At 46.9% G+C, this 15,531-nt stretch overlaps 1 protein-coding gene across 1 annotated transcript in view; it reads right to left on the bottom strand.

The window, feature by feature from the left end:
- Window positions 1-15,287, bottom strand: part of STK39 (serine/threonine kinase 39) — a 278,894-nt gene extending 263,607 nt beyond the window's left edge. The window contains exon 1 of the mRNA XM_036884016.2: window positions 14,932-15,287. Within this exon, the coding sequence (XP_036739911.2) occupies window positions 14,932-15,115 (184 nt within the window). The 5' untranslated portion in view covers window positions 15,116-15,287. The remainder of the gene's footprint in view (window positions 1-14,931) is intronic.
- Between the last annotated feature and the right edge of the window lie 244 nt (window positions 15,288-15,531).

Genomic DNA, 15,531 nt, shown 5'->3' with positions numbered 1-15,531 from the left:
TCCAACCTCCCTTGCCCTTGTGCACAAAAAGGGCTACTTTCCTTCCCATCATGGTTAGTATCTCTTTGACCACCTCAGCCATTGGGGCAGGGTTTTCGGGAGGAGCCTTGGGTCACTCTCTATGGGCAATTAAAGATCTCAACGCCAAACTTGAGGGAGCCCTGACATCCACTGCCGATTCCCTGGCCTCTCTCCAAAGACAGGTCACTTCGCTGGCTAAGGTCACCCTTCAAAACCAGCGGGCCTTAGATCTGCTTACAGCCGAGAAGGGCGGCACCTGCGTCTTCCTTCGGGAAGAGTGCTGCCATTACATCAACGAATCCGGCATTGTAGAAACTGACATGACCAGACTCACCGACCTTGCCTCCAGCCTCCACCCTGCTTCCAATTCCAACCCATTCTCTTCAATACTAACAAACCCCTTCCTCACCTGGCTCTGGCCCATTGCAGGCCCCATAATAATCATTCTTCTCGCCTGTCTCTTCTTACCTTCTATAGTAAAGTTTATCAAATCCCCAGTCGGAAAAATCTCTAATCAAATTTTCAACCAGCTTTTACTCAGGAACTACCAGCTTTTAGCCACAGAAGATCCCTCACCCTCGCGTGACCTCCTCACCACGCGCTGAGATGGACCCCTCTCCCCGCTGGAAACTGTTCCTGGAAACAATGGCCGCAGATGCCTGGCTTCTGGCACCCGTATCCTCTTGGCACCATTGGAATCAACAAGTCCTCGACCTCTGGTTACAGGGAACCTTCATTGATTTCCAACCTGAAGACGTCCACATCTACTCGTCCTTACTGTGGGGAGTCCTATCAACCCTTTCCTCCCAGTCCTCAAGCCCTCACTCCCTTCTCTGCCCCCGGTCAGCAGGAAGCAGTCAGAGAGAAAGCAACGTCCACAACCCCACAGAGGAGAAAGGGGGGAATGAAGGGCCCCCACCCATAAGATGGCGAACTTCCTGCTTCTCTTCCGGGTCCTCGGTTCCCACTGGCGCCATCTGAACCCCAATCACCCCTTGCCCCCCTAATCCCAGCACCTAGCCAATAGCCACCAGCCCCGTAGAAGTAACACCACAATCACCCCATGCCCCTTCCTATATAACCCAGCACCTTTCCCTAATAAAGCGGAATTCTCCGGTGAATTGCTGCTGTGTGTCGCTCCTTTCCTTTCAGTGGGAATGCTAAAAAGTATCAATTTCCAAAAATATCAATTCACAACTTGTTTTTTAAAGTCCTATCCCATTTAAACTTACACTCCTACACCCACATTCAAACAGCATCTAGCCTTGGGAGATGAGGTGATGGTGATTTTTTTACCCCTTTTTACACATCTGTACTATCCAAATTTTCTATAATGACCATCTATTGCTTAGGTAATATTTGGGAAGTTAAAATTAAATAAGCTTTCAGTATTTAAAAACTCAGAGGTCTAGGTAACTTGCTTTTCTCATTCTCCCTTACATGAGACAGGCCATGGAACACACACAGGAAAGATATCCGACATATCTAGGATCCATGCACAGACCCATCTCCCCTTTGAAACAAACAGCAAGTCACTTAGCATTTAAATCCATAAATGTATAAAGATAACACTCCACCTTCTTCCCACATCTAAAAGCATACAACATTTTATGATAAGGGTTTTTACCAGAAAGACTTTGCAATTTAATAAATGGTATACTTGCACACTTCCTATCCATTATTTTTGCCATTTTAGTATCTGATAAGCTAAAGAAAATGGACAAATTCTGTCAACAACTATTACTAGGCTTCTAATCCTTTTATCCTAATAGGCTGGCAATTTTTTTTTTTGAAAACTGACAGCAAAATATTGCTGGATCAACTTCAAAGTAAAGAAACTTTCATAACTGTCTACACAACAATCCACCCTTAAACTGAGGAATGCATAGACAACATGTTATTTTTAGGGCTGTGATAGATCTAATTCACTGACTTCTAGGTGGCAGGAGAAATAATTACATATGCATGCAAATAATCTATATTTTTAATGTGGTGTTGAGTTTTAAGAAGACCAGTCTGGAATAAAACACTTGGGAGGCTAAAAAGGATCAGCAATACACACACACACACCCTTCACCCTTCAACTGTCACACCAGAATCAACATCTTTAGAATTTTTTACCAAGTTACACATTTCTAAAGCCTCTTTTCTAGAAGAAAAAATCATTCTGACGGATGGCTCACACAGTATATTAGATTATGAAACTTACAATCAACCAAACTGTACAACCAGGGTGAAGGTAATTGAGTAATTAGGGCCCCAACCACAAGGTAAAAACAAGTTAAATGAACAACAAACAGTGTATATATACCATCACCCTTGGGCTAAATAAAGCTGCTGGGGTAGAGAGTTTGCAAAGATAGAAGTAAGAATTCCTCCCCTCTTGGTGTCCATAAACCTTTGCCATGTGGCTTTATCACTCCCCCCAGCAAGGAGGGAAATGGACTTCCCTTCGCCTGGAATCCGAGCTGGCCTTGTGATGTGCTCTGACCCAGTGAATGAGGCAGAGTGAAGCTGTGTGGCTACCAGGCCTTGCAGCTCCACCCCTACCTTGGAACACTGCTGCAGCCAAGGGGTGAAGTACAGGCAAACCTCCTTGAGAATCAGTGGAATGAGAGGGCCAGCCAACAGCCTACACCCCACCACCACCACACACACACCCGAGAGCATCTGTAAATAGATAGCCCCAGACCAGCTGAAAACGGACTGGCGCTAGGCAAGACCAACAGAATCGCCCAGCCCAAACCACCCACCGAACTGTGAGCAAATGAAATGGTGGTTATATCAAGCCTCTAAGTTTTGACACCTCAAACTGTGTAGTTTGTTACACAGCTACACCTAGTTGCTACAGAGACCAGCCGAATCCACACTCAGAGAATGGAGCCTTTAAGCGGGTCAGAAGCACCCTTGAAGGCAAAGCTTCAAGTGAGGTGCCCACTTCAGCAAGATGCTGCCACTCAAATTCTCTGGGAAAAATTTTATTGTCCCTCCTTGCCTTGACCCCCTGCAGAACTCCTGCAAATGTTAAACTTGGATATGCCCCTGAGTTCTTACTCTCTCCTTTCTCCTGCTTGGTCTCAGGGCTTTTGCTGGCTTATGTGCTGGTCTGCCTTTTCAGGATCTCATCTGGTCTCGTTGGACAGATCTGATTCTGGAATCCTATCCCCCATCCCCTGCTCCCCCTTTCAGTCCACCATCAGCTTTTATTTTTGTTTTCCCTGCCTCTAGACAAACTGCTCCCCGTGATCGCGAAACACAGTTCCGGATAATCTCGTTACTTCTATGAAGTATTGATGCACAACTACTAAAAACAACAGTAAACAAAACTAACTTTAAGCAACTAATGGCACTGCCCAGGCTAGAGTCATCTTTTAGAAGATTAATTATTACAATAAAGTGACAACTGCTTAAAACATTTTTGGAACTATCTGTAAAAGCAAATTAATGTCAATTAGAAAATCTGTCTCACTTTTCATAGGAGGGCTGATAAAGATGGGGAACTTTTAGAACTCATGATAAAAAGTAGCTACAAAGTGTAAGTGGACACACTCCCACCATGCCCCCTTGAAGGAAACAATACTTAAGAATATTAACTCATTTGAAAATTAAATCGGTTTGAAAGTCAGTCATTCCTCATAAACACCACCTTTCATATTTTTGTCCCTCCCTTTCTTCCATGCACCTTCAAGAGACAAGGAAATATTTAATTTTTAAACTAATATATATAGCCAAAACAATTCACTATTAATATGACAGACTTAAATGGACCACAGCCTACGAGTGTAAGAAAACCAGTCCCTGACTGCAGCCTTCCCTACCTAACTGCCGCCCATCAGTTATCCACCTTTAAGGCTACGTAGGCAACAATCTAAGCTACAGAGCTGCCTACATTATCTATTTCTCACGGGCTTTAAAAAGCGGGACCTGAAATCACAGCCCTGAAAAAGCTACACTGCTCCTATGGACACAGACCAGACAATGGCTACAAATGAACAGACAGGCTCGTTATCGCTGAGCACTAGAGCCTGTCACTTCTTAAACAACTGATGAGTATTTATCTTAGTGAAGATAAACCATCTAGCCCTGGTCTTGAATCGTGCCAAAAATACCACTATTCGCACTTTGTCCTAATGATCACAACTTGAAACTACACAGAAACACTTCACCCGCCCTCCTTCAGCCACCCAAGTGTCCAGGAAAGGTCCCATATTAACATGTTTCCACAACAATCCTTGTTGAAGGTCAGGCACTGGATTGAGGCCTTAGGAACTTGGAAGGGCATCCATAAGGAAAAACAGAACAGGATCACATGGTAAAATATTTTCTGTTACAGCCCTGGTCACCCAAGGGAACGCTAAATGTGAGAAAAGTACAGACTGTTCCTGAACTGCACCAAATTAAACCCAGTTAATCTTCCTTCACAGATTTTTTTTTTACCCCGAAGTCATTAATTCCCTCTCCTAACAAAGCAGGTATCCTACCCAAGCAGTGGTTACTGGTCTGAATTTCTATTAAGGTTCTAACTGAAACACTGGATGTTTTATTTGCTTTGTGGTATAGAACTTACTAAACTATTAATCCTTTAATGACTCAAATACCAAAAAGTCTTAAATTCAAGGGAAAAGAGGGAACCATGACTCAAACTCAAAAAAAAAAAAGCCTATTCAGTCTATTATTTCTTCATAACATAAAAGATGATAAACTGAAGTGATTCTGTCTACCACATCCAACCCTAAGACTCTGAAGGGAGTTCTTAAGGAAATGTAACATTTTGATACTTCTCAAAATACTGGATTTCATTGGGGAGGATCCTCTGTGTGCACAGTAATGACAAGAACATCCCAGAAGGAGTTAAGTGGGGAAGATGAAAACTCATGCTTCAAAACTATCTCCCTACGTCAACAGGGGTGTCTGTTTCACCACACACAGAAAAATAACTGTTGTCCCAAAAATATGAATCAATTATGCTTTCAGGCAGAGCAGAGAAGGAAAACATGAAAAATCAGGTGAGCACGGCCTGTCTCCTGGGGTGCCCCTAAGTCCACAGCAGTGCCTGTTACACAGGGGGCCTCAGCTGTGGACCCGCACATCACCAGAGTCAGTCAGTTTCCGAACGTCTCTGAGAAACCACCATCTAGCGCTGTCCAGTAACACTTTCCCAGTGACATACTTAAATGGACAGCGCAGATCACAGACTTACAAGTAAATAAATGACCACAGTTCCTCAGCTGCACCACTCGGTTACTGAGCACCTGCACATGCCGGGGGCTGGGACCAACGCAGAATGCCGTGCATCCCCCACTACGGCCCCGCACGGAGTGACTGTCCTCTGTACTCAACCTATTCGTCCCTCTCTCCCCAAAATATGTATTTAACTTTAATTAATTTAAACATACATAGCCACATGCAGCTAGGAGCTACCGTACTGGGCAGCGTAGAGCTTTGCACTCGGCTGGGACTGTTCCTGCCCTGTTATAAAGTACCGGCCGGGCAGAAGGGACTAAGTAAGTTTTTTTGGATGAAATTACAAAGAAGTTGTGAAACTAACTTTTCTTAGGGAAAATAATACCTCTATCAATTTTAGTCACTTAAACGGTGGGTTTGAGTCATGGTTCCCTCTTTTCCCTTGAGCTTAAGACATTTTGGTATTTGAGTAATTAAAGGATTACAGTTTAGTAAGTTTTGCATCACAAAGCGAGAAAAACATCCAGTGTTTCAGTTAGAACCTTAGTCGAAATTCAGACTCGAATTTCTGGCCTCGTACAGAAATTCTGCTCCAGCCAAAGGGCAGCTGGGACGCACATGGATTTCATATGCACGCTCCTCAGCCTGCATTTTCCAACGCACACCCGCTCCCCACAACACAACTCCCTGGTGGGATATAACCAAAGACTAAAAATATAGTCTGTTGTAACAGACCAGACAAAAGATGATGGTTGAAATGAAGCTACTTAATATGCTCACATATCACCAGGTTTACATGTCAAATAAACATGTAAACTTCAGCCATGCTGAAGAAATAAATACGAAGATCACTGGAAATCCTCTAAAGGAAATTAAGATTTTTACTATGATATATACAAGGTAAATGTTCCCAGATTTATACTTGAGTAAAATTGCAGGTATAAAATTCAACAAAGTCAGTATTTCTAATTTCTTCCTTCCCACCAGTGTGAGGAATCAATGAGATGTAAGTGGAAGAAAATATTGTACGAGGTAGGAATCATGGGCCTAAGAATCATGAGATTCTAAGGACTTCGGGACCACAAACAAATCACTTCAACCTAGGATATTAGAGTCATCAGTGTTTGTAAAATGAAGGCGCTAGAATGGCTTTTCTCTTTGGTCTCCTCCAAAATTAAATTTCCTTATTGTCCCTATATTTTCATGGCATTCCTCACTTAGGAACTGACTTATAAAAGCCAGACTTGACCTCTCATTCCTTCCCCTGGACATGTCTTCCTCTGCTTTCTTGAGTCACCCCATACTTAAGCAAAGGGATGGTGACGTTACCAATTAAAAAGGAAGGAAAGAAGAAAAGAAGGAAGAAACAGATAATTCAAATTAAAATGTAATCAACACTAAGTAGGCCAATAGGTACCAATGCAGAAAACATCACCTTTTTTCAATCCCCAAATTAAACAGGGCAAGAAAGAAACTGGAATGCCCCTTGTTACAAACTATTGTAAAAATTGTGCTCCCAGTTCAAAACAACATCACAGATTCTTCTAAAACTTCAACCATCAATAGAGTGATTTTTGAGACATCTCAGAATTGCCACAAGTCTGTGGCTTCCAAAGTGCTCCCCAAATGAAGATCGGCCATTAATATGGCAGAAAGTCATCAACCTCTTACTTACCACACTAGTAGTTCTGGTATGCAGCTCCGGTACTGACTAAAGGTTGGAAACCTACGCTCCATAAGTGTCACCAAGATGTCTATTTTCACCCAAGGGAAGAACAGAATGAGCACTCCCAGGGCTCTGAGAATTTTACTAAATGCCACGTAACATGGAAGAAGTTCGACAATAAAACTATCACAAAATGGTGTTTTCCCATATATCAAATATACAGTTTAAAAGGTCAATACATCTAATTCCTCAATGTTCAAGAAGTTTCCTAAAGCTGAGACAGAGTTTATTCCCAAATAACTGTTTGGCAAGTGAGAAGAAACAAAATACATCAGCACTTACCCACAGCAGATTCCAAAGCGTTTATCTGCATCAATTCTAGGACCGCAGCACTGCCAACCCGTTCTCTATAGGACAGCCATTTCTCCTCTACGTCCCAGGTAGGCCACATCTAAAACGCCTTTCTAAAGTAACATACTGAATTCTCCAGCATCAGAAACTGGACCCAGGAGCAGCAGATTTGGAAAAAGAAACACCTGAAATAGTTGAGTCACTTCAACCATCTTGGAGCTGTTTGGGGGTAATTTAAACAAAACTGCCCTGTAGGAAAATTTAAGACCTCATAGGACTACATGGAGGGTTCTACTTAAATAGGAAAAAAAATACACCAGAGAGGAATTAGAACACCTGTTAGACTGGTTTTGCCTTAGAAAGACTCAGTTTCGTGGTCTTAGCAGGGACCACACCAATCCCATCACCCTCAGGCCCTTGCTTATAAACAGACAACTCCTGCCATCGTGACTCCTGTGAAAACCACCTGCCCAGATCTCCTGCTCGTGTGTTTCGCCTGCATCCCTCATCTCCCACAGCAAGAGACCCCACGGAGCCTCAGTGTGGGGTTACATGCAAACACAGGCACAGCAAGGGAGAGATCATGGGTGACTCTAGAGGACAGGAGAGCGGTGCAGGGACATCCCCGTTCGGCTTCACATGCCTAAGTGAAAAGCAGGGAGTTCTGCATCCTTTAATCTGGAGAGGCCACCTCGCAGCTGGACGAGCCCAGCAGGCCTCTGCCAGCCTTCCTGCAGGGCACAGGCGGGTGAAAGTGCTGCAAGAGCCTCCCCTGTGTTCTGGGAGGATCCATGACTGAGCCCCCGAGCCCTCGAGGCTGACCAGCCCAAACATAACTGAAGAAGCACCATCATTAACCACAGGCAACATCAAATCTTCAAGATCCAGGGAGGCACATTTTTAGAAGTCAGGCAATGTTCTTCTCTCACAAGGAAGGAGGGAGTATTTGTCTGAGAATTCAGACTTTCACCCAGAAAACATTTAGCCCATATTGCATAGGAAGTGTGGGATATGGAGGCCAGAGCAGCTGTTGTTAAGGAATTAACATCCAGTGGGACAGGCAAGGAAGCAAACGGCTCGCATGACGTTTAAGGACTGTCAGGGGATGAAAGTCTCGGGAGAGCGTGGGCAAAGGGGAAGCAGGCTCAGGGGCAGAAACGGTCTGTGAAGAGAAATCATTTATTCTGTGTCCTAAAAGGGAGGCCAGATCAGAGTGTGCTCCATTTATGAACATACATCAAGCTATACATTTATGATATGTACACTTCTCCACATGCATATTAGACTTCAATTAAGGTAAAACTTAAAAGGAGAGACAGAGCTCTGTTAAACAGCTGAAAAGGGAAGGGAAGGGCGGCAGAACGGTGTTCCACACAGAGGGAAAACCTGCCTAGAGAAGGCTAGGAAGCACGAGACATTTCTGCAACCACAAACGGTTCCCAGCGGCTGGGAGTCTGTCCTGACCATGGAATGACTGAGGTATGCCTGGAAAGGGAGGCAGGAGACAAGTCCCAAAAAGCCTTAAAACTGCACTTAGACTTACTCTTAAGGATAATGGAAAAGCGACGGAAGGTGTTTAATCCTGGGGGTGACAGATAGAAATGTTGGCACAGCAGGCTCACTCTGGTAACAATGCACACTAGAGCTGGAAGCAAGAACGGAGACAGGAGTCTGGTTAGAAAGTTAGTACAGTAATCCAACAGGAACTGAAAAGGGTCTGAACTAAACCAGTGATGGCCAAGAGGAAGCATCAGAGACAGTGAAAGGAAGATACCAAGTATGCAGAATATTTAGGACTGACAACCAACTAGATGTGGAAGATGGGAGGACAGGACAGCTCATTTCTGTTTCTGGCTTGAGGGTCTTAAGGAAGATGGTGAAGGTTGGGGGAGTGGCATTAGGATTGGAGGAAAGGTGAAGGGACAGGTAGGTTAATTGTGAGTATGAAGTTCTGTGAAACATCTAAACTAAGATGTATAAAAAGGTTGTCCAAACCCTAGTCCTAGTCCAAAGGTCAGGGAGCCCCGCAGCACTGGAAGTGGTGGTTGAAGCCTCAGACGGAGAGACAAGTGGCTCTGGTACAGGGGCGGCCAAGAAAGTAGAAGCAATGTCAGCCGGTGCCGAGGCCTGCAGAGCGAGGAGGCCAGAAGGCCTGCAGCGTCCACTGGCTCCGGCCACAAGAGGGTCAGGGAGACTGCAGACGGCCACTGTGGTTTCTTTGCAAGCGGGCGCAAGCGCAAGCCCCATCGCAGGGGCCAAGCAAAGAGCTCAGCTGTGAGAGAGGGAAGAGAGAGGAGGAAGCAGTAGTGAAGCGTCTCAGTTTGCTCTCCTCGGCTCTGAAAGGTGGGAGAGAGGCCTGGGCGTGCTTACAAGCCGAGGGACAGCAGAGAGCGAAGGGAGGAGACAGGGGGCAATGGAGATGACTATCTGAAGACAACGCCAGTCCTCTCACTCCCTGGGACACGCAGTGGCGCTTCCTGTAGTGTGGTCAGCAGCATTTCCTGCCAGCACGGCAGCCTGCACAGGGGCAGGGCGAGCCCAGCAGCAGCAGTGCGGTCTTCCCAGGTTGTTCCTCCCAGCAACCTTCCCCACGATGCTCTCACCGCTTGTCAGAGGGCCACTTGGCACCTGAACTCCTGAGCTGTCCAAATCGCCAGGAGCCCCACAGGTCTCTCCAGCTTCCTCCCGCAGCGGAGGTGAAGCCAGGCCCACGTGGGTCTCCAGCTCCCCCTGCAAGCCCCCCTCCCTCCCCCCCAGTTAGAAGGATGCTAGCAGCGAACTCTCCTGCTTCCTCCCTGGGAGACAGCAAGCCAAGAAACTCCTCAAAGCAACTCCAAAATCTTGCAAGAGGCAGGCAGAACGGTTCTCTCCCAGTAACTTGAATCTGATTAGCAAATGCAATTTTTTAGTAGTTATGGCTAAGACTGATTGAGAGCATGCCTCGTGCCAGGCACGGTTATAAGAGCTTAACATTCTCTCAATCCTCACAACCCTATTTTTATCATCTCCTTGTCACAAATGAGGAAACCGAGTGCAGACACACCTAAATAATTTGCTCAAGGTCAAAAGGCCAGTGACTGCCATTGCCTGTGTATGAAATAGACCAGGCCGTCTGACTCCAGAGCCAACATGTTTCAATTTATTCTCAAACAGCATCCAAAATGTTGTGCTCAATAGATTCTAAGAGACAGGGGAAAAAATTGTTGTGATTCATTGATCACAAATCAAATGTATAAATAAAGCAAGTATTATAATAATTCTACTATAAGTTTCTTTTTACCTAGGGATTTTTTTCCCACATGATCTTTTGAACAGCACATTTAAAAGAAATGTTTCTGCTGTATATAGAATTAATGCTAATCAACTGTACGCATGAAAATGGTTAAAATGGTAAATATTATGTCTATCTGTATATTTTACAATAGAAGAATTTAAAAAGAGTATTTCTCTATACATTTTTCTCCTTATGTGTACACACACATAGAAAGGTGAAATACAAAAAATCAAAAGCCATGTCTTAGGCCATGAATCTCAGGCCTCATTTAATTAAAAAAAAAAAAAGCCTAACTAACCGCAGCAGCAGAGCAGCCTGTTTTGAAGGTCTGGGGGATCAGAATACACACTGAGTACTCTGCGCCTCTGAGGTCCTACAAAATGACTGTGACCCAGTGTAACTCCTGCTGTCCTCAAATCCCTCTAGAACATGTATAAGCCCAGTTCTAATGCCTGAGCTGCAGACCTCCATGGAGCAAAGCGCGAGAGCTCTGGGAGGCTTGCATGTATCATTTTAGGAAAGGGTGTTGCCTCTTGAAGACCTGTTCATATGCCCTATTACCTGGGCCTGAGGAAAAAGGACATAAATGGTTAAACAATGCCTCGCAGGAATGAAATAAAGTTCTCAGAGGAGGCCTCTATCAAACTAAGGCTAGAATCTAGGAACCAAATTATTTTTGGTGACTAGAACAAAAAATTAACTGTGTTACTTTTAGACCACTCTAAATGACCACCCAGGACAAAAATAAAGCCACACTGAGAAGTCAAGGTCAAAACTAAAGAAAGGCTCATCCTAAAAAACAAAAATACAAAACAAAAACTAAGAAAATCAAATATACTGTGAGGCAGGAGTCTAATTAGTGTTGCTCTAAGGAAAATCAGCAAAGATTAACAGCCCCTGCCGGAATTTTCTGATTTAAACGCAGACACTGATACTGCAACGACTATAATTCTTTGACAGAGAAGTTCCCTGAAGTTGTTCATTTCTATTATGGGCATCAACATTTACACGATTCACCTTTTATTCTTTGTTTGGTGAATCAAGGTGCTATTATTACCAACAAATAAACTAACTTTCCAATTGGCATTCAGAGGGCCCCTTTTACTTCTAAAGATGGAATGTGAGTGTGAGATGGAGAGGAAAGGAAGATCAGTAAAGCTGCATAAAGAGAATCAACAGGCTAAAAAACCTCCTAAGACCAGTTACTTTTATAAGAGAGAAAAATATTTGAAATCTACTAACAGCACAACGATGCCTACAAGAAAGAATTTATAGTTTTACGTTTTCCACCCCTCTCTGCGTCTAAAGCTCCGTCCAACAGACTTCACATCATTTCCAGGTCATGCACAAACTTCTGAACCAGATCACTCCTGAGAGCAGAACAAATTCTCCATTGATCTTTTACAACACAAGAACAATACAATAAAAGGAAAACTTTATTTTCAGACTTGCAAAATCCTGTGTTTATTTTTTTTAAAACAGAAGTCAAACAACTGAACCTGCTTTGTTTGGACTTTAGTAAACCTATTCTTTCCTAATCTTGAGGCTCCAACCTCTGCCCAGAAGGAAATGAAGAGAAAGTTTCTCCGTGCCACGCTGGACAGTTAAAAGAACGTGTCTCCCTTGGCCTCCTGCTCAGGCACACCTGCGCCTCCTGCTGGTCACCGTTCGCACTGCTGGGGCCCCACCATGTGACACCTGCATACACAGCAGGGAGCGGCAGAGGCTGTCCAACCACATTCATGTTGAAACTGGTTCAGTGTTTGAACTACTAATTTCTGAGTGTAATGTTTAAGCAAAAGGGCTTAACCACAAGTTCACTCACAATTACCCAACTAGCATTAGACACTAAATGGAAATGGGTTTGTAATTCCCTATAAACAGTAAGCCCTTGCAAAACCCTATTCCAGCAGTTTGATTTTTTGGTAACATGGCCTCCACACAGGCCACCTCTTTTTAGTTAAACATGAGATAAATTTAAAATGTAGAAAATCCCCTTCCCACAGTGTGAACATGGGAAAATCAGCACAGGAGTAATAAGCAGATGTTTCTGTTCTCAATGTCCTCAGGTAAATTTCTTTTTTAATTAAATTAACCAACCATAATTAACGATGCCGGTAGGGCAAGCAGGAAGTCCTGCAGTTAATCCCAACACTTAAATGACGATTCCATTTGTTAATTCACGAAAATTGGTCAGCTCAAAATATTACATTTTCAAAAGAAAAAGCTTGCATTTTAACCCTGATAATTAACCCCAAAAAGCATATAAAATGGATTATAAGGAAATTCTGGCCCCACCCTATAGAAGACTATGTGGCAAGCACCATCATTCAACTTTTACGGACCATCCCCACATGCTAGAACAGAGCGATAAGTAAGACCCTGGAGAGGTTCACAGCTGGTTGGGAAGGTAGCAACGGAGACAATAAGGCACCTTACAACTCATACTCAGGCATCAAACTCCAGCTCAAATAAAGCATCTTCTGTGGGAAATCCTGCTTCTCATTTCTTCTAGCACTCATGCCCTTTTCCGTGCTCTGCCAGTGCTCACACGTCACAATCTATAGAGCCATATATATAAACTTCCTAAGTCCTTGAGGGCAGGGACCTTTTTTAATTAATTGCTTTACTGCTAGCACCTAGCACAATGCTTAGGACACAGCAGGCCCTCAGATTTGTTGTGCGAACAAAAACCCTGGGCTTACAATGCTATGAAGTGTGTAAAAAAAGGGGCAGAAGCCATGGGACTTTGGGAAGAAGCAGAGGGCTTCTCAGGGAACATTCACTCTGGCACTGGAAGCTGGGCTCGATTCACTACAAAGATGAGCACTTAGAAAGGAGTCTGCACACAGGGAGCAAGGAACAGAAATGCAGATGCCACCGAGACAGCAGGGTATTCAGGGTACAATCAGTATGAGCAGAACAGGGAAGAGGGCAAGCAGGCTGAGGGCAGGTAGCACAACCGCAAGGTGAAAGGGCTTATATGCCAGGTTAATGGGGATTTCACTTTAAACTCTAGGCTTTGAGAAGCGCTTCACGTTCTTCAACGCAGGTGCTGACACAAAGCCCCACCCCTTGGCACACTTTGGCCAAAAGTAATGAAAGGTCTGGGTTTTCAAAAATTGTTAGATAAAGATGTCAATTTTAGGTTATATGTAGCTTTTATACATAGCCTAGGTTACTGTTCCGCTCATGGTTTTCATAGATACATATAAAATTTTCTCATATTTATAAAATACATATATATACATTTGTCTATGGTGTTTCATTCACACTGTAGATGGCAAAGGCTCATTTAAACATCTGAGGTTTACACCTGTTTTAGTTTTGAAACGGGAGAGTGGAGAACTTTTTCTAATGAAAAGCAAAAAAAAAAAAAATTTAAATAAATATTCTGAGTTCTTTTTTCATAATCGTACTTAAATATCAACATATGGGAAGGCAGCAGCATCCCACCCCGGCGCCAGGAAGGTCAGAAGCTGAAGGCCCACTTCACACGGGGGCTCCCCTGACCGGGGGTTCTCAGGACTCCCAGAGGGGCTGATCCGCTACGGGAGGTTCTAGGCGAAGGCTCAGCCCCAAATTCCCGGCCCTTCACGTGCTCAGCCCAAGGAAGGGTAACGCCGGCTTCTTGCCGTTGACTCCGCCAGGTTTTTAAAAATGTAAGATAAGGTGATACGGCGAGCCGACTGGAAGGCACCGCAGGGCGGGGAGCGGATCACCGACAGCTTCGGGTTTCACTCGTGCAGCGCGGCCCTGGACCAGAGGAAGGCGTCGACCCGGTGCAGGAGCCCAAGGCGCCTGCTCTGCCCGGGCGGCCCGGCTGGGCGGCGGGCGGCGCGCCCCGGCACCGAGAGAGGCGGGTCCTCGGGCGCGCGGAGGGCCGGGCTGCAGGCGGGCGTGCAGCGGAGCAGTCAGGGAGGCAGGCCAGCATCCTCCCCGGCCTCGGGAAAGATCCCGGGCCTCCGCGACCCCTGCACGGCCCCGTTACCCCGCGAGAGGCTGCGGGCCGGAGGCGGAGGGGGGAGCCCGGAGAGCAGGGGCGCGGCTGCGCCCGCCGAGTCCCCCCGGGGCCCTGGAAGCCCTGGGCGGCGCCCCCGCACCCCACCCAGCGCCCGCGTGGCCATCGGCCACGGGCTGCGGCGCCGGTGAGCGGGTGGAGGGCGGCGCGGCGGCGCGGCCGGGGCCCCCGCTCCGCCGCCCCGGCGACCCGGGAGATAAAAGTTTGCAGCATGCGGCTCGTCCGCAGTGCGAGTCACATCCGCCGCGCCGCCTGCTGCAGCGCCGGCGCTGACAGAGCGAACAAATACAGTAGGAAAAAAAAAAAAAACTGTGGAAGCCGGTAGGCCCCGAAGCCGGCCGCCTGCCCCCCGGGCGCGCCAGCAGGGAGCCCGGCCCCCGCGCCCCCCGCGCCCCCCGCGGCCGCCGCACTGACCGATAACCTCCTGCAGCTCGTACGCGTCCCTGCAGATGGGCCAGCCGACCTGCGCCGCCGCCGCCGCGGGCGTCACCGGGGCGGGCGCTGCCGCGGCGGCCACGGGGACAGGCGCCGCCGCTGTCCCCGGGGCCGCCGGCTGGGGCTGCTGGACATGCACGGGAGAGCCGCCCGGCTCCGCCATGATGCTGCCGGCGCAGAGCGGGAGGACGCGCCGGCCGGCACACGACCTTCCACTCGAAACTTCCCTCCCCTCGCCGCCGCCGCCTCCCGGCCGGCGCACGCCCTCACCGCCCGCCGCCGCCGAAGCCAGCCACGAGGGGAGGGAGCGCGGGCGGCCGGGCCGGGCGGAGCGAGGCGGCAGCGCCGGCGGAGGCGGGGACGGGAGGGGGCGGCGGCCGCCGCGCGCCCCGAGTCTCGCGCGCGCAGCTGTGCCTGGGCTCGGGGACGGCCGCCTCCCCGACCATCGGCTCCCCAGAAGGGGGCCCTGGGGTCCCCGGGGGCGGGGTCGTTGAACCGCTGCCAGGTTCCCAGCTTCAGAAGCCTCCACGGCTCAAGAGAACCCGAAGTTCATTTACAAGTTAGCGAGTGAGACGCCTA

The sequence above is a fragment of the Manis pentadactyla genome, chromosome 8 (assembly GCF_030020395.1).
Source record: "Manis pentadactyla isolate mManPen7 chromosome 8, mManPen7.hap1, whole genome shotgun sequence".
Lineage (NCBI taxonomy): Eukaryota > Metazoa > Chordata > Mammalia > Pholidota > Manidae > Manis > Manis pentadactyla.
Note: the sequence above shows the minus strand (reverse complement) of the source record. Positions and strands in the feature narration are given on the sequence as shown.